This window comes from Micrasema longulum, unplaced genomic scaffold (genome assembly GCF_059751315.1).
Source record: "Micrasema longulum isolate JH-2025_06_02 unplaced genomic scaffold, ASM5975131v1 h1tg000280l, whole genome shotgun sequence".
Lineage (NCBI taxonomy): Eukaryota > Metazoa > Arthropoda > Insecta > Trichoptera > Brachycentridae > Micrasema > Micrasema longulum.
The window spans coordinates 250,552-268,374 of NW_028277484.1; the positions used below are offsets into that span (position 1 = coordinate 250,552).

The following is a 17,823-nucleotide window of genomic DNA, read 5'->3' on the forward strand; positions in this document are numbered from 1 at the left end:
GTTAGGACGCATATCCTTTTTATTCTAAACTAAACCTTCCCCTTTCCCTTAAATTCATCTCATATCTTGTTAGTCTTATCCCCAAAAGTAGTTTTGCACTTGTCCAAATTTATTGTTCTAAATTATATAAATTTTTAAACGGAGCATTTAAAAAAAAATCTTTAAAGAGCACTATATGGCACTAACTACCCTTGTTAAGATGGGTTGCCTTGACCAATAAAAAAAAAATGCAATTTACCGACACCTAGCCTGATTTACTGGTAACCGAATTTACTGTAGGTATACAACGAAGAAAAACTATATCAAGCATCAAAAGAAAAAAAGAAAAAAAAGCGTTTGGTTTACTGTGTGACCTGGAGTAAGTCATAAAACTTTTTGTAGTCCTGTGCAGCAATCCGTATGGTTACATTGACCTTAAACATATAGAGATAAATTATTACATCAAACACACAAAATTTGCCAAAAGAAAATTGCATTTACGTTTTCAAAATATTATTAACAATATATTTAAAAATATTTTGAGTTTGTCCAAATTTTTGTAAACAAGGACTGTATTCAACTCCCTGGGGAGCTGTTTATATTAACATATTACAACAATATATTTATATTAACATATGTCTACAAAAATTTGGACAAACTCAAAATATTGTTGATAAATTACCTGGTCCATGAAGAAGTATAGAAATTAAAAAAAATAACATTTTCGGGCGTTGCCTAGTATGTAGGTGAAATAATTCAATTAGATGAATCTCACCAGCATAAATAAAGGTTTCAGCTCTTTAACTTCACAAACATCAACAGATGGAAGAATTGAAGGAATAAAGATGTTCAAATATAGGCAGAATGGTGAATGTTACACAGTGTGTAAAGTGGCCACTTAAACCAGCCATTGACAGGTCATAAGCCCTGTAGATGCCTAGACTTCTATATTACCTTCTCTTAAATGTTCTTCATCTCTGTTGTAATATGTTAACAATATATTTTTATGCTTTTAGAGATTCTTGATGCCTTAAGCTTGGTCTTACAACACTCGGAAACTTGGCATCCATTTAAGCACATTTGGGAAATTTCCAAAAAGGACTTTATTGCCGAGTATATTTTGCAGTCTCCAACAGCTAATAACTTTGATTATGATATTACTCGCTATATTGATTTAGCTCACGAAGTACAGCAAAAGGAAACAAATGTTCAGGTATTAAATGATTACTTATTATTGTTTTGTATTTATTATACTTTTTATTTATTTTTTTGCACCACAACAGGCCAGGTGGCGCAATTAAGGTGGTGAATTATATCACAGAACACCCAGGCTTGAGAAAAATCACATTTAATTTTAGTTTTCTCACTGGGAATCGAACCTGGAACCTTCCGTGTGCGAGTCAAGCGCCTTGACCACTACACCACGGAGGCCGCCAAGATATAAGAGGGTTGCAGGCCGCCAAGATATAAGAGGGTTGCATTATTAAACTCTTTGCTTATAATGTACATGCTTTATATTTCTTTCAAATTGATAGTTGTTATTTCTTTACTACAAAAAAATATGAACTTCCACGTTAACTTTTAAAAAAATAAATTATACTCTTGTTTTTAATTTTAATATGTGAGAAACAAGCAGGACGTTTTGGCTGTGGCCTATTTTAGGAACTGCTCTGCATTTGCTCTAATGATAAAGAAATCTACGAAAACTTGCCAGGAGAAGGCGGACTGTTGTCATTCATCAACAGACCTTCCGGTCCACCACCAAGAGATGCAGTATTTGGTGTCCTGCTACACTTGATGCTCTTTATTGCCTTATCTACATCATTTATCCAATATCCATACTTACTTTTGTGTTAAGATGTAAGTTTGTACATGATAATGATTTGAATTTCTGTGATCCAGAAGAATTAAATGATTGAATCAAATTGTTCAAAATCAGATTTCTGCTTTGGAGAGATTATTTTTTTACAATTGTATTTCATTCTCTATGTTCAGGTGGATGAAGAATACTGTTCCGTGTGTGAAATAGAACCAGAACCCTGGACAGGTGTTTTTGAAAATCGGGAATAAGGAAATTGAATGGAGATAAGTCCACCTCGATGTGCAATGGTTGATGCGTTCATCTACTATTCTCGAGGTCCTGGGTTCGATTCCTGGCACGATGAACATAAAATATTGATTGAGAAAGTTTTTTGAATTGCAATATTTCATTATTTCCAAACTCTAGCACCTGAAGTGTTAGACTGATTACCTTACCTTCATGTAACAGATGACCGAATTAAGCTGCATTTGGTTTACCAATGCTGTGCCCTATGCACCACTGGTTGTGGAAAGGAGAATGATGATGGTGATGGCATAAACAATATAAAAAAACATTGCAGTTTCTCGACCCCTACCTATGGCACCTACTACCCGTGGCGGCCTCCGTGGTGTAGTGGTCAAGACGCTTGACTCACGCACGGAAGGTTCCGGGTTCGATTCCCGGTGAGAACACAAAAATAAAATGTGATTTTTCTCAAGCCTGGGTGCTCTGTGATGTAATTCTCCACTGTAATTAGGCCTCCTGGCCTGTTGTGGTGCAAAAAAAAAATGTCAAATGTAATGTAAAAATGTACCGACTCCGTATAGTTTGATAATGTTGATCAGTGTTAATGCATATTTATTTATGCATATTATGTTTATATTTTATTATAATGTAGAAAGAACTTTAGAGCTCAAGAATAGTTTTTCCGGGAAATTGGTTGGTGCGAGTTCAGTCGATGAGTACAAAAATTAACTGGATGAACACACTAATTTATAGTGTTTTCCATAGCATCTTATATTATAGTATATGCACATATATTATTAACATGATGCATTGGACGTACACATATTATTAATATTGTTTCTAGGTTCATATTGTACAGTTAAACTACATGGGATTAAGCGTGTCAATTGTCCAGCACTGCGTGGACTGGCAACAGATATTTGTGGATAGTTTGAAAATTGTCGCGCACAGGGATATTGCAGCCGTATACTCTTATATAGACAAGAGCAGCAAGGCAGCTATGTACAAACCAACCAACCTAACGGAGTTACAAATCTCCATAGAAACTTACGAGAGGCTACATAAAGAAATAACTGCCAAGGAGGACGAGTTCCCACCTATCCAAGATCAGATGAATGTCTTGGGTGATTGATACTATTTTATTTTTTTAACCTTTCATTAATAATTCATTTTATCATTTTTTTATGCAACATTCATGTACATTGATGCCAAGATTATATGGTGAATCTGATTATATAACTTCAAAATATTAATGATTGCCAAAAATATTAATTTGCTATATTAGGTTAATTGGAAAAAAGGTTAAGTTGCTTGTCATCCATTTTGTATTGAATTATTTTGGTTGCCGAATAATAAAAGAAACAGTTAAAAAACACACTATTCAGGATAAGATATTTCATCAGTTCTCATAAATCAATGCATAAACAGTAACAATATGAAAAAAATATTAATGGAGTAACAGGCTTGAAATAAAACAAATTAAATTGAGTGATATGTTCAAATTTATTATAAATAAAAAATGAAAGATTAACGTTGAATAGTTTTATGCTTTTCATCAATTCATGTCAAAAATTATCACATTAGATCCATTCATTGCTTTTTCCATTGCCAATAAATTGTAGTGTATTAAACTATATTATGGGGGCTGTTTTATTGTAATTTCACTAGAAATCACCCTTCTCTTTCCTAAATAAAAAAATGTAGGTACATACCTGTACTATACAAAATGTCATTTGTAAGAAAACATGCTTTGGGTATCATTAAAAATATGTTTTTATTATTGCGGGGGTTTTGTGATTTTTAGGAAAGTTATTTATCTATTCATAAGTCACAAGAAACATTACACATTTTGTTATATTAATGAAATAAAATCAAGTAATGCAAAATAAACATAATTCATAAATTTTTAAGTATACTTATTGGATATTATTTCTTCCCTACCTGTTTTATTCCTTTTTTTATTTAATGATTTAATCCCTTAATTTAGCCAAATTTGAAGTAGAAAATCTAGAAACATTATACGCTGATTTGGAGAATATTGAACCTACGTGGCTAGAGTATTTACAACTTTTGGAAAGAGCAAAGAAGAATCTTAATGTTAATATGGAATTTTTCAAAAATGATTTACTGGAACAAGCCGAGGTAATAAAATGAATTTCAATAGATGGTTATGTTTAAACGAATTAATACCTTTCTGAAGAAAATAAATGGATTTGAATATTTTTCATTTCTTTTGGTACTAGATTTATCAGTTAATTTATTATGTGACTGACCAAAAATACGAATTTTGGACCGGACTAAGTTTCATTACTTGTATAAGTTTTGCAACTGTTCCATTTTAATGTAAAAATATTGCAAACCCAATTTTTTTATATGGACCTATCTTCCTATCTATTAATTAAACGGAGGTTAAAAGTGATTAGAACCTTAAAATTCCCAGAAACAATTATTAACAATACGAACTTTGACATATATATAATATGTAGTTACTAATTAAATACATTATGTTGGTGATACTACAATACCGCTTAACCTGTTTTTTTTTTTAAAAGAAAATGTTTTACTGCAATAAATTCGCTATAGGGACAAAGGCTATTGATTTTAAATTATTGCTATTTTTACTCTAAATAATGACAGATTTTCTTATATTCTACTGATATTTTCGGTTGATTGAAATCGTAAGTAATTATAAACGCTTGTTAACAGAACGCTTTTTAGGTTCCCCTACCAAAAAAAATATTGGTAGTTACGCGGTATTGCAGTATCACTAACGATTAGTATCTAGTCACAATGAAAATATTACATTTTCATATCTTCATAACGGCTTTATATTTTCCCTTTTGATAATTTTAATCATTTTCTGAAGAAATTTAAAGAAGATGCGGTAACTTTGATGCATGATTTCTTTGCAAATATTCCCAAATCTCAAGATCTTTCTTCCAAAGATGCGCTAGCGCAACTTGCAAACACTCGTAAAAAATTAAAGAAGATTCGAGATGATGAGCTTAAGTTAAGAAATGGCCTTGCAGTGTTCAATCTCAGGTAAGAAAAATAAAATTAATTTAATTTTAGTACTGAAATATATTTAGATTTTTACCCCATGTTGTGATCATTTTACATCTTTTACATCGTGATTAAAATATTATTTCTAATCCATCTGTTAAATTATTTATTAAACATGTTTTCAGTTTACCCGTAAATCAAGAACTACAGGCTATTGAAAAGGAACTCGAAAAACTAGAAGAAGTTTGGGATATGGTTAGCAAGTGGGAGTCTGCTTGGGATAAATACAAAGCAGGTTCGTTTTGGACTCTTGAAACGGATGAAATTGAAGAAACGGTTCAAAACCTATTCCGGTTAGTAAAATTACTTGCTCTGTTTATCATTGGAAATATACATTGCTCACAGTTTAAAGTTAAACAGTTGTTGCGTTTTTGTTAAAATGGACAAAATAAGTTGTTTTATTTTACTCTTTCAAGCCACAAATTTCTTCTGTTTTTATAAAAATGCAGCAATTTTTTATATATCTTTATTATTAATGTAAGCATAAATGATGTGGTCAAACATTCCAATAAATGTTAGTAAATACTTGTATATAACCACCTACCGACTTTTCTATGTCTACCGGTTTGAGACATACTCGTCTACTTCGTCAGGACATTAACTGCACTAACATACAAAGCCCACTATACACCTTCGCCATAGCAGTTGCACAAAAATTAAAACCAAAATGCTGATAGTACTATGCTATTAGAAGCTGACTCGGACATGCCCTGATTATTATAAAAAAGCTTGAACATTTATTAATTATAATTGGTGCAGGTTGGTGTCAGCTTTTAATAGCACTTGTCCTATCAGCACATCGGTTTTATATTTTTATGCAACTGCTATGGAAAGATGTAGGTATAGTGGGATTTGCATGTTAGGGTCATTGATGTTCTGACTAAGAGATAGGTCGAAATCAGTAGACGTATACAGACTAACATTTATTGAATTACTCCCTTTTTAAATTTACTTTCTTGATTAATTAAGTAGTCACATTATTTTATTTCAAACTTGTCAGTAAATTTAAAATATCAAATCTAGCAATATTCTTCAAAAACTTATGTATTTAAATTAATAAAATATGTATGTTATTGAGTGATTAGTGAGTTTCACTTAAGTCAATTCTCATTGTACACTGTTACATATAGTTTTGCTTGTCTTTAACATTTTTTTGTCTTTAGAGCATTTAACCGTCTTAGCCGTCAGCATAAAGACAAAGACTGGAGCATCATTGATTTTACCCGAACCAAAGTGGACGCTTTTCGTAGGACAATCCCCCTCATAGGCGATCTGAAAAACCCGTGTATGAGAGAAAGACATTGGGACAGAATTAGAGCTCTAATGCATAGGTATTTAAAAAAAAAATCTATTAATCCTTTCAAAATTAGCAATGTAGGAAGAAATAGAGGAAGCAAGCACACTTAGAAATAATTGTCAAATACACAGTGTTTCAGGGCCAAACTTCAGAGGAGCATTTTCCATCATAAACTAATTCCTCCTATTAAATTAAAATCCTAATTCTTTTTTTTTTTTAATGAAAAGAATTAATAATTATAATTTCAAAATGGAGACATTCCTTAATGTCAATGACTAGCATCCCTTCGACAAATCCCTACTCATCCCCTACCCAGCCCCTTCCCCAGTCTGCATCCGGTGTGTATCGCTTCATTGGGCAAATACGTTTAAAATCACAATTAATTAGGATATTTTTACAAGTAAATATTCATCATAAAAAATGTTCCTAGATGTTTCGCAGCATGGTCCATAAAAGTCGTGTATACCTCAGAGTAATGATTCTCTAGAGAAGCTCTATTGCATACAGCCCGTTGTATTACTGTAATCTGTAGCTAAGTTCGTGATCTAGAATGGTTTTTCTCCTTAGTGACTTGGGCGACTCTATTAGGTTATACAGATATTGCTATTTAAAAATATTTGTAAATAAATGCTTCAGCACATGTTATACTTGGTTTATTTATAAAATAATTAGAAAAACAGATATGTTTGTTTGTGTGTGAAATTGAATTAAAATCCTGGACGAGTTTTTCTAACTCCATGGCTACTCTCAGATGAAAATCTGGAAAAAATAAATAGAGTGGAAAAACGTTCGCCTCTTAGTGTAGTGGTTGGCGTGCTCGCTTACCATGCTTGAGGTCCCGGATTCAATTTCCGAGAAGGTGCGATGAGATATTTGTTGTCAAAGGTCGTTTTCCACTAAAGCATTTCATTGTCCCCGGACTGGCACCTGAAGCATGAGTCTGATCATCTTACCTTCCCGTAAAAGATGATTGAGGTAAGCTGCATTTGGTGCAGATAAGGGATTTTAATTAAATAAAAATGGATTTATTGTTTTTTTTTGGTTGGAATTACATATGAATATTTATTTTTAGCGATTTTGATCAGAATTCACCAGATTTCAAGTTAGAAGTTATTATAAAACTCAATTTTCAAGCTTATTCTGATGAGATCTCAGAAATATCCACTGCGGCAACCATGGAACTAAATATAGAAAATGGATTGAAATTAATAACCGATATATGGGCGAGCACAATGTACGAAATGGAATTTCACAGGGATAATATTTACAGAATTAAGTCAGTTGATGAAGTTTGCCAGGTGTGTAGTAAGCTTTTATAATTCTATACCAATTCTAATAAAAAGTCATTTGATTTTGTATTAATGTTTTACTTGCTCACCGAAAAGTTTCTCACTTATTACTTTGTGTAACTATTTCAATTATGTCAGTAGTTTAATATCCACAGTTCTTTAATTTTTAAACCTGTTCTATACATCCAAAGGTACTCTATATTTTGAAATATCTGCCAGTCTTGGTGGGGCCATTCCTCTTCTGAGGTGCTATTGTGAGTTTTCTCTACCCCCTAGATTAATTAGGTTAATTTGTAGATTGCATGCGACTACGCTTTGCTTCATATATGGCCATACTGATGATTAAACGTCAACCATGACGATTTTCATTCATAACATTATTGCGTCCTTAAGCATCAAAACACTTAATTGGGTTGAATTGACCAAACCGTATTTGTTTTTTTTTTCCATTTCTTAAACAGTTTTCACATGACGTTTGATGTTTAAACATCACTGTGGCCATATATGAACCAAAGTGTACTATAGGGGTTAGAGAAGATCCAGAATACCTTCCCTGGAAAGATTAAGATACACTCGAGGTATTTCTAAGAATTGTAGTTTTGCATGTTGCCACAGTTAAAATAAAATACAACTAATTGAAATGTGATATTATTTTAGAAAATATTTAATTTAAGTTATGTGCTTTTTTTTAGTTCCTTGAAGATCATCAGGTTTTACTATCGTCTATGAAGTCTACCAAATATGTAGAACCTTTTATAAATGAAGTTGAATATTGGGAAAAGTCCTTGGGATATGTAGCAGAAGCAATAGAAGTAATTTTTTTATCCTTAATATTACAAATAACTTTTAATGCCTAGTAAATCAATAATTTTTAACATGATGTGTGCCCATTTAATGCTGAAAAAAAATTGGTTGGTTAATTAATTCTAAGTAATAAAATAATTAAAACTTTGGTGTAGGTTGCACTTCAAGTACAAAGAAGATGGTTATATTTGGAAAACATTTTTTTTGGAGAAGATATTAGAAAACAATTGCCAACTGAGAGTAAAAAATTTGATCTCCTTTCTGCAGATTGGAGAGACATTACTAGCAGGTATGAAAATAACTTGTAATAAGTATGTGCGCTCCATTTCAGAATGGGCTGAGCAATTTTAGATGGTGACTGACCTAACCAGGGGTGCTATTCTGAATCTTCTCTACCCCCAGAGAGTGATTAATTTGGGGATTTTTTCTTTGCATGCGTTTACATTTTGCTTCATATCTGGCCACGCTGATGATTAAACGTCAAATACATATGAACACATGAAATCAAACAAGATGATTTTCATTTAGAACATTATTGCAACCTAAAGCAATTCCCAAAACACTTAATTAGGTCGAAATATACATTGTATTTGTATTTTTCCATTGTTTAAACAGTTTTATACATCATTTGACGTTTAATAATCAGTGCGGCCATTATATGAAATAAAGTGTCGTCGCACTAAAAAAATTAAAATTCCCAAATTATCCACTTTCTAGGGGGTAGAGAAGATTCAAAATACCACCCCAGAGGTCACTGAGTTAGTGAGTCGCGCCACACTGCTTGGGAGACTCACTGCACCGACCACAGTACTGAAGTATAGTTTTGAACACAACACGGGGCCATATTTTGGGTTGTATTTCTCTGAATTTTTGAAAGATATGTAGATAAAACCATTGTTTTAGTGTATTGTAGTGTCTTTAGTAGAATGATTATCACTTATTAGTGATTATTATTATAACATGCATTAAACATGATGTTTCTTCGATCAAATTGGTATTTATGTATAAAAAAAAAATGCATAAAATTTTTACTTCCATATTTTTTTTCTCCAAAAATCCTTATAGTTTTTGTTTCTAATAGTTGAAACAATGCAATAACCATTAATTTTTTATTTTTTATTACCACAATTGACTTAAATCTAAATATGGTAAAACGAGTGTAAGAACTGACTTAATGATTTTATTTTTATTAATAATTTTAATCTTATAAGAGATAGACCCCCTTTTTAAAGTTTTTTGTTAATATTTTTTAAATATATTTTCATATGACGTCCAGTCACTTAAGCCGCAGACAATTGTATGTTCGCCAGCTCATAAAATTAAAATAGAACTGTTTATTTCATATGGTTTATACTCTTTCTTTGTTTTAAAATGTAAATGTCAAATGAGTCACGCTGGGCTTATGCCCATGGGCTCTTAAAAATAATATATGTTGTATTTATGTACAATATTTTTTTTATTTTATTTTACAGTATGTATAAAGGAAAGAATGCAATTGAAGCCTGCTTCTACAAACCATCTCCTTACTTACTAAATAATCTTAATAAAATTATCGACGATTTGGAAAGCATTCAGCGGACTTTGGAGAAATATCTCGAGACAAAGAGAATGATCTTTCCGCGCTTCTATTTCATTTCCAATGATGATCTTTTGGAAATTCTAGGCAATTCTAAAAAGCCACTTCTGATCCAGACTCACTTGAAAAAGTTATTTGATAACTTGAACAAAATGTATATAGACAAAGTAAGTTTATTAATCTTGACTTAAAATTCATATTGACTTACCTAAATAAATGAATACTCCCGCACTTTAAGTTTGGTAGACAATATATTATCAATTGCTTTAGAGCGTTGATAAACATATATATTTGTTATTTTTTTTAAATATTCAGAATGCTGCTGGGATTCCGGTTGCAAAAGGAATGATATCAGAGGATGGGGAAATGGTGGAGTGGAAAACAGCAGTTGTATTGGATGGGCCTGCGGAAGTTTGGTTGAACACATTGGAAGCTAGCATGAGAGCTATTCTCAAAGTGGTAAAAACATAAGTAATAAATCATAATTTATGAGGTGGGATGAACAAATAGAAACTATTACTTTTAAAATAAAGCAATTTTCGAAAAATCTTGTCGTACTATTAAATACTCTAATTTTTACCATGTGTATTTTTCTTCACCGTAAAATCCATTTTTGCATAGTTTCTCCTTTCATATTATGTATCGTGGTGTGAGACATTTTTAATAATAGGCGTATTTCATTCTCTAGACAAATGTTATAAATTGTTATATCTTTCTTTGAAATTTTAGGTTTTGCTTCAAACGAGAGCTGCATTGAAAAAAGCCGGAGTTCAAAGGGAAAAGTGGATAAATGACTGGCCAGGACAACTAGGAATTACATGCAGTAAGGTAAGTTAGAATTGTGTTTTGAAAAACATCATGTTCACATTTATTTCTATCTGATTTTTATTTTACGTTTTTAATAGATGCAATGGTCGAGTGATTGTATTCGTCACCTTTGCTTGTGTAAGCTGGCCGGAGAGAGAAAACCGATGAAGAAGTTGAGGAAGAAACAGAATCGGATATTGCAAACACTGCTAGTTATGAGTCGGAAAGATATTCCCAAGATGTTGAGACTCAAAGTAAATGCTCTGGCAGTTATTGAAATTCATTCCAGAGATGTAGTTGATAAACTATACAGAATAAGTAAGGAAAAATATAACATTGCTTTATTCCATCTGCCTAAAATTAAATATAAATTTTCCCATGTTATTTTTGATAGGTAAAAAGAGCTTTTTTAAAGTGTTCCTCAATTAAATCTAGGATATAACATTTTGCACTAGTATTGTAGAAGATGAGATGTGTCATTATTGGTTGAACATATTTTCATTTATTTATTTAATTAGTTATTGTGTTGATTGTTATGTTTTTGTGATATAAATAAGGCTCAGAGGTGTGTCAAAATATTTTAAATAAAAGTTTCTAAATTAATTCAGCCCTTACGTGTTACTTTATTGACGATAAAAAAACATTGATAATCTGCATCGACCATCTCTCAGAAAAGTTCTCAATGCGTACGGAATTCCTTCCAAGATCATTGCTGTTATAAAGGCGCTCCACATAGAAAGCAACCGTCAAAAAATATATGTTAGTCTTTGACTAGATTTGTGATTTATATTTTAATTAAAATATATTTCTTAGGTTGCATTGATGTAACGTCATTTGATTGGTTTTCTCAATTGAAGTTCTTCTGGGATAGTGATAGAGATGATTGTGTTATACGCCAGACGAATACAATGTCTTTGTATACATACGAGTACATTGGTAACTCTGGAAGGCTTGTTATCACGCCGCTTACTGACAGGTTTGTATCTGTATTTATATAATATAAAGAAATAAAAAAAATAGATAAAATGTAATGTGGTAGTAATAGAAACATAATAATTTATAGATATATATTTTTTTTCTAAAATGATCTAAAAATGATTTGAAAATATCACGCATAGTCTGTATTCACTGCCATAATAATAAAGGTAGTGATTCTAGACTATCAATTATTGTATCTTCCCATGTGCCCACGCAGAATAAAAAAATCAGTTCTGTGTGTGAAATAGAATCTGAACCCTGAAGAGACGTTTTCGATTCTTTTATGTTTACTTCCTGGTAAAAAACCTGAAAAAGGAAATTAAGTGAGAAGATCCATCTACCTCATGGCCACTGTGTTTTCCTAACATTTCTGAGGAACTGGGTTTAATTCTAAATAAGGTCGACATGAAATATTGACCTAGGAGTTGGTTTTTCACTGCAATATTTTAGTCACCTGACTGGCATCTGGAGCTAAAGACTGATCATTTTACCTTCATGTTTTATTACAAATGATCGCTGATTGGTTGTGATAAGGGTTTTGATGCAGTGCCCTTTGCTTAGAAGGATAGGATAATGATGATTATTTTAAATAGGAAACATTTTGGTGGTTTACAGGTGCTACATAACTTTGACCACTGCTCTAAATCTTTTCCGAGGAGGCAGTCCCCAGGGCCCGGCTGGGACTGGTAAGACAGAGACTGTTAAAGATTTGGGAAGGGCACTGGCTAGATGGGTTGTGGTCACCAATTGTTCCGATGGTTTGGACTACAAGAGCATGGCGAAATGCTACGCAGGTATAAAAATAAAACATTTAATTCTTTCTTTGTTGTCATTCTTTTATCCCCACTTTTGGTGCATAGGCGGATTGTACTCGAATTGCGGCGTATTAGCGATAATTTTTAACAAGCATGGGCAACCTTTTTCTAGTCTGGGCCAGATTGCCAATTTTCATAAATAATCTTCTTGATAAATAACTAAATCCTATTTATATGCATACATACTGGATTCGCTTTGGATTTAAATTATTCCAATAAACTACACACACACTCAATATTTTACAAACGAATTTTGATATGATCGAAACCCCACATATCTGCGGGCCAGATCAAAATGTCCCACGTGTCAAATCCGGCCTGTGGGCCAGGGGTTGCCCAAATGTGATTTATTAAATACATAACGCATTACGGTAAGATAACAGTCTTGTGCTTTAGGTGGTAGTTCAGAGACTAAAATATTGCAGTTAAAATTCACCTTTTTAATAATTATTTTATCTTGATGAAAATCGAACATGAGAGCACACACACTGAATTGTATGCTTCATTCCCCCTGGATGGATGTGGGAAATATTCCTTTTTAAATAGCATTAACTAAATTCTACCAAAAACAGATATTTACTGAATTATTTTTAAAATTAACTATGAATGGTTTTCTCTTCTCTTTTTTTTCAGGAATTTCACAGTCGGGTTGCTGGGGTTGTTTTGATGAATTCAATCGAATCAATATAGAAGTACTGTCTGTTGTGGCTCAACAGATTCTTTCTGTCCTTCTTGCTCTTTCACAAGGATTAAAATCTTTTGTGTTTGAAGGTTGCGAAATCAAACTTGTCAATTCCTGTGGCATTTTCATCACTATGAATCCTGGGTAAACTAACACATATTTTATTAAACTGAAAATATTATTTTTTTAATTATTGTTGTAAATGATCTTATGCATTTCAAATGTATTTCAGGTATGCTGGTAGAACAGAATTACCAGATAATTTAAAGTCCATGTTCCGGCCCATATCGATGTGTGTACCGGACAATCTCATTATTGCTGAGAATACACTTTTCAGTGATGGATTCCAAGAGTATAAGAGTGCTGCGAAAAAAGTATGAAAAGTAGATTTAATAAATTATTAATTTGGAGTGGAATAATATGCAAAAAACCTAGTGCCAATCTTTATACTTTCAGGTTTTCACACTTTATGAGTTAGCAAAAAGACAGTTATCCAAACAAGATCACTATGATTTTGGCCTTCGTTCTATGGTTGCTTTGCTGCGATACGCTGGTGTCAAAAGAAGAACTCACCCTAATTTACCTGAGATGGAGGTTAGAAATACAATGTTATTAAGCCTCTTAGTGCGGCATTTTCAGCCCACGTCTCAGCCAATCGTATCGCTTTTGCTGATAACATTTGTTATCGAAGGTTGCTTCAAAAATGGTCTTATTTCTAAATTCCTCTGTCTCTTTAATATTATCTAAAAGTATGTAATAAGAGTTTCCTCATCAAATGTAGTATTATTTATTGAGTTGGAATTTATTTTGTAGAATTATATGTTATTATGAGTCAACTAATTTTAATTATTTTATTTTTTTTAAATAAAAAAAGCAGACAATTAGGAAGTTCAGTGGCTTTAAAAAATATATATATATTTGTTAATAGGTGATCAAACTAAACTTAAATAAAAAAATTATGCACCGTATTATCACTGCCATGATATTTTAAAGTTTCGTTATTTTAAAATTACTCTACCCATGAGTTTTTGTCGGTGAGTTTTTCTGAAATTTAAAAGTAAAACACTAAACATTGAAAAAATGGCTAACCCAAAACGGGAAACCTATCACAATACTATAATTGATTAGTTATTGTTCACAAGAACCTGTGACGTCTTAAAGTAGTTCATTAAAAAAAAAACTAGTTTATAATTTTTTTTATACATTTTTGACAAACTTATTAATTGCTCTAATTTTGAATGCATGTAAGAAAACATTTTTTATACCCAATTTTCCATAGCACTGAACTTTCTAATTCATTTTTTAAAAATAAAATAAATAAAATTAATGTACTCAAATCAATATTAAAAGTAGTCTGTAACTCTGTTGGTTCTATAAGCTGTAGTCTACATACGTTTGAGTCTTTCTTCATTTCTTGTCACCCCTTCAACTGGTGTCTCCCTTTCAATGCAGTGTATAATTTATGATGTGTATTAATTGCTTTTACAGATTGTAATATTAGCCATGAGGGATATGAACACAGCCAGGTTGACTGCCAAAGATGTGCCTTTGTTTGATGGTATCATTAAGGATATTTTCCCCGACAGCTCTAGTCCAGTGGTAGACTATGAGATGATTCACAATGCAATAACTGCTGAGATGAAAATAGTTGGCCTTCAGCCGATACCCACCGCTTTACTTAAAGTCATTCAAGTCATGGAAACAAAGGTAGTTATTATTGGTTCCATTATTACGTACTAAGTCGCAGATCCTGTGTCTGAGAAGAATGAAAATACAGTTCTGTATGTAAAATACAACCAGAACCTTATTTTAAAAGAAAATCGAGTGGGGATTAGTCCGCCTCGTAGCCAATTTCACATTTGCTATAAAAGAGATCTCAGGTTCGATCCCTGACAAGGTTGACATTAAGTATTTGAATGGATATTTAGCGATATTTCATTGTCCCTCGCACAGGGGTTAAACTGATCATCTTCCCTAAGCAGATAAAATTACATAACATTTTTTTGTTTCTTGTGAGTAAAATTAAAAATTCATGAGAAGGTTGTCATTTCCCATGTAATGTTGTTTAATTCTTTTACAAGGAAGCTGTTGTATGTAGGTACTATAAACAAATAGTTCACAATAGTTTTTCTTATTTTGATTTATTGAATTTTAGAATTCTCGCCACTCAACGATGGTGCTGGGGGACACAAACACAGCCAAGTCTGTTACTTGGAAAATGTTGATGAATACATTGATACGTTTGAAGAAGGAAAATAAGCCAGGGTTTGAATTAGTGCGCCACTATCCCATCAATCCAAAAGCTCTCAATTTAGCGGAATTGTACGGGGAATACAATCTGGCCACTGGAGAATGGACAGATGGAGTGATTTCATCTGTTATGAGGACTATTTGTCAAGGCAAGTGTTATTTGTTAAGACATATCTTTTTTGAATTGGGAATATACTCAGTTATTAAAAAATAAATATAAATAGGAAAAAATGTAGTGATAGTTAAATGTGAAAAAGCAGCCTGATTTGATTGAAGCTGGACTGGTCATATGATGCAAAGAGAATAAGATCGTTGGAGACCGAAGTGTTTAATTGGTGACCTGGATTGAAGTGAACAAATATCAGAAGACCAACAACCGTGTTTTGTTGTCGACTATTAAAAAAAGACTCACAGATATAAGAGTTTTTTTTTTCACTGTGAGTAGACACGTTGACTGCGAGATATCTTCAAATATTGAAAGAGGTATAAAAACTGCTTTTTTTGTTTAAAAAAAAAGAAATATTTGCATATTTATTATTTACCAAAATATTTCAATTTTGGTAGCCATTTTCAACGAGTTGTAAATAACTCACTATTAGAAATGGTTACCAAGTTGTGATAGAGTGGGGTCGAACCTCATACCTCTGATCCATGAGGCCGCGACACTAGCCACGGGACCACAACCCGGTTTATTTTTTTCTTCTCATTTTTTAATTTGCATATTGCACATGATCTTTGTAATATGTTTTCACAATATTAGATTTTAAATCTGGGATCCTTTTTAGACTCTAGCAAATTTGGTTCAGATAAAGAAAATAAGAGTTAGTCTTACTAACACAATTTTATTGTCAATTATAGAGGAAACACCCGATCAAAAGTGGATAGTGTTTGATGGCCCAGTGGATGCGGTCTGGATTGAAAATCTTAATTCTGTCATGGATGATAACAAACTGCTTACGCTTATAAACAGTGAACGAATATCTATGCCCCCAATGGTGAATATATTTGACTTATATATGGTTTTAAAAGAAATATTAAAAAAATTGTACAAATATTAATATTTGTAGACCATTTCAAATTAGTTATAAATATCTGCCATCAAGTTGTGGTAATGAAGAATGAATTTTGGATCTCTGATCAGAAGTTTCGAGATTATTTAGGTAACGCAATTCGGCTCATTATCAAATTATTATAATGATAGTCATGGCGGTTTTTAAACTGATCATTGCTGGTGTGTTTTTCTTTTTTAATTCACATTGTTTCTTCATCATCCCCTTTTCCACACTCAGTGGTGCAAAGGGCACTGCAGTTGTAAACCAAATGCAGCGTATTTTGATGATCTGTTTCATGAAGATAAGGTGATTAGTCCTATGCTTCAAGTGCCATCTATATTTCAAGTCCGGCCTGCTAGGAATCAAACCCAGCTCTTCAAGAATTGTAGGCGAACACACCAATGACTACGCAACGAGGCAGACTTATCTCCACTAGATTCCCTTATTCAGGATTTTTACCTGAGAGTAGTCATCGAGTCAAAAACGCACATCCAGGGTTCTGGTTCTATTACACACTGAACTGTTTTGATATATATTTTAGTACAATATTTTAGTACACATTATTTGATTCATTATAATTTTTGAAAAATCATTCAAGATGTATTGAATAAAAATTGGTTCACTTTAGTGGAAAAGACAACCATGTTTAGCACGTTATTTCTGTCTAAAATTACTCTGCTAGATAGTAATTTTTTCTTGGGGTTGAGGTGGAATTAGGGATAATAGAGCTTCTAGCAATGACCCCACAAATGGATATTTGGATTGAATTAATATATCTTTCACAGGGGCATATAGTGACCATTTAGGATCTCGTCTCTTGTCTGTTTTATAATATTTGTTCTTTGTTTTAATTTAGGTATCGCTATTATTTGAAGCTCGTGACCTTTCAGTGGCCTCCCCTGCGACAGTATCCCGCTGTGGAATGGTCTATAATGATTACAAGGATTGGGGCTGGTGGCCTTTTGTCAACTCCTGGCTGGAGACACTCAAGGATCTTAAATATAGAGATGATGTATATTATTTTGTTTGGAATGTAGTTTTACGGATATTTATTATTAATTTGAATGTATAAGTAAATAAATACTAGATCAGAAATGTAACTTAGAACCTATGCTACACAATATGAGAATTGACCAATAGAAACAAACAAATTTAAAAACTTCAAACTTCATAAATATGTACCA

The 17,823-nt window shown here is 32.4% G+C and overlaps 1 protein-coding gene across 1 annotated transcript in view; it reads left to right on the forward strand.

Annotated features, from left to right (window-relative positions):
- kl-2 (dynein heavy chain 2, axonemal kl-2) overlaps positions 1 to 17,823 on the forward strand; it is a 73,143-nt gene that overhangs the window by 22,986 nt on the left and 32,334 nt on the right. The window contains exons 16-37 of the mRNA XM_088224347.1: positions 996 to 1,192; positions 2,871 to 3,150; positions 4,014 to 4,168; positions 4,893 to 5,068; positions 5,215 to 5,382; positions 6,253 to 6,420; positions 7,459 to 7,684; positions 8,368 to 8,487; positions 8,635 to 8,768; positions 9,952 to 10,222; positions 10,371 to 10,514; positions 10,785 to 10,883; positions 10,961 to 11,180; positions 11,676 to 11,838; positions 12,456 to 12,634; positions 13,289 to 13,481; positions 13,570 to 13,711; positions 13,794 to 13,931; positions 14,826 to 15,044; positions 15,493 to 15,736; positions 16,446 to 16,582; positions 17,496 to 17,651. Of these exons, the coding sequence (XP_088080473.1) occupies positions 996 to 1,192; positions 2,871 to 3,150; positions 4,014 to 4,168; positions 4,893 to 5,068; positions 5,215 to 5,382; positions 6,253 to 6,420; positions 7,459 to 7,684; positions 8,368 to 8,487; positions 8,635 to 8,768; positions 9,952 to 10,222; positions 10,371 to 10,514; positions 10,785 to 10,883; positions 10,961 to 11,180; positions 11,676 to 11,838; positions 12,456 to 12,634; positions 13,289 to 13,481; positions 13,570 to 13,711; positions 13,794 to 13,931; positions 14,826 to 15,044; positions 15,493 to 15,736; positions 16,446 to 16,582; positions 17,496 to 17,651 (3,929 nt within the window). The remainder of the gene's footprint in view (positions 1 to 995; positions 1,193 to 2,870; positions 3,151 to 4,013; positions 4,169 to 4,892; positions 5,069 to 5,214; positions 5,383 to 6,252; positions 6,421 to 7,458; positions 7,685 to 8,367; positions 8,488 to 8,634; positions 8,769 to 9,951; positions 10,223 to 10,370; positions 10,515 to 10,784; positions 10,884 to 10,960; positions 11,181 to 11,675; positions 11,839 to 12,455; positions 12,635 to 13,288; positions 13,482 to 13,569; positions 13,712 to 13,793; positions 13,932 to 14,825; positions 15,045 to 15,492; positions 15,737 to 16,445; positions 16,583 to 17,495; positions 17,652 to 17,823) is intronic.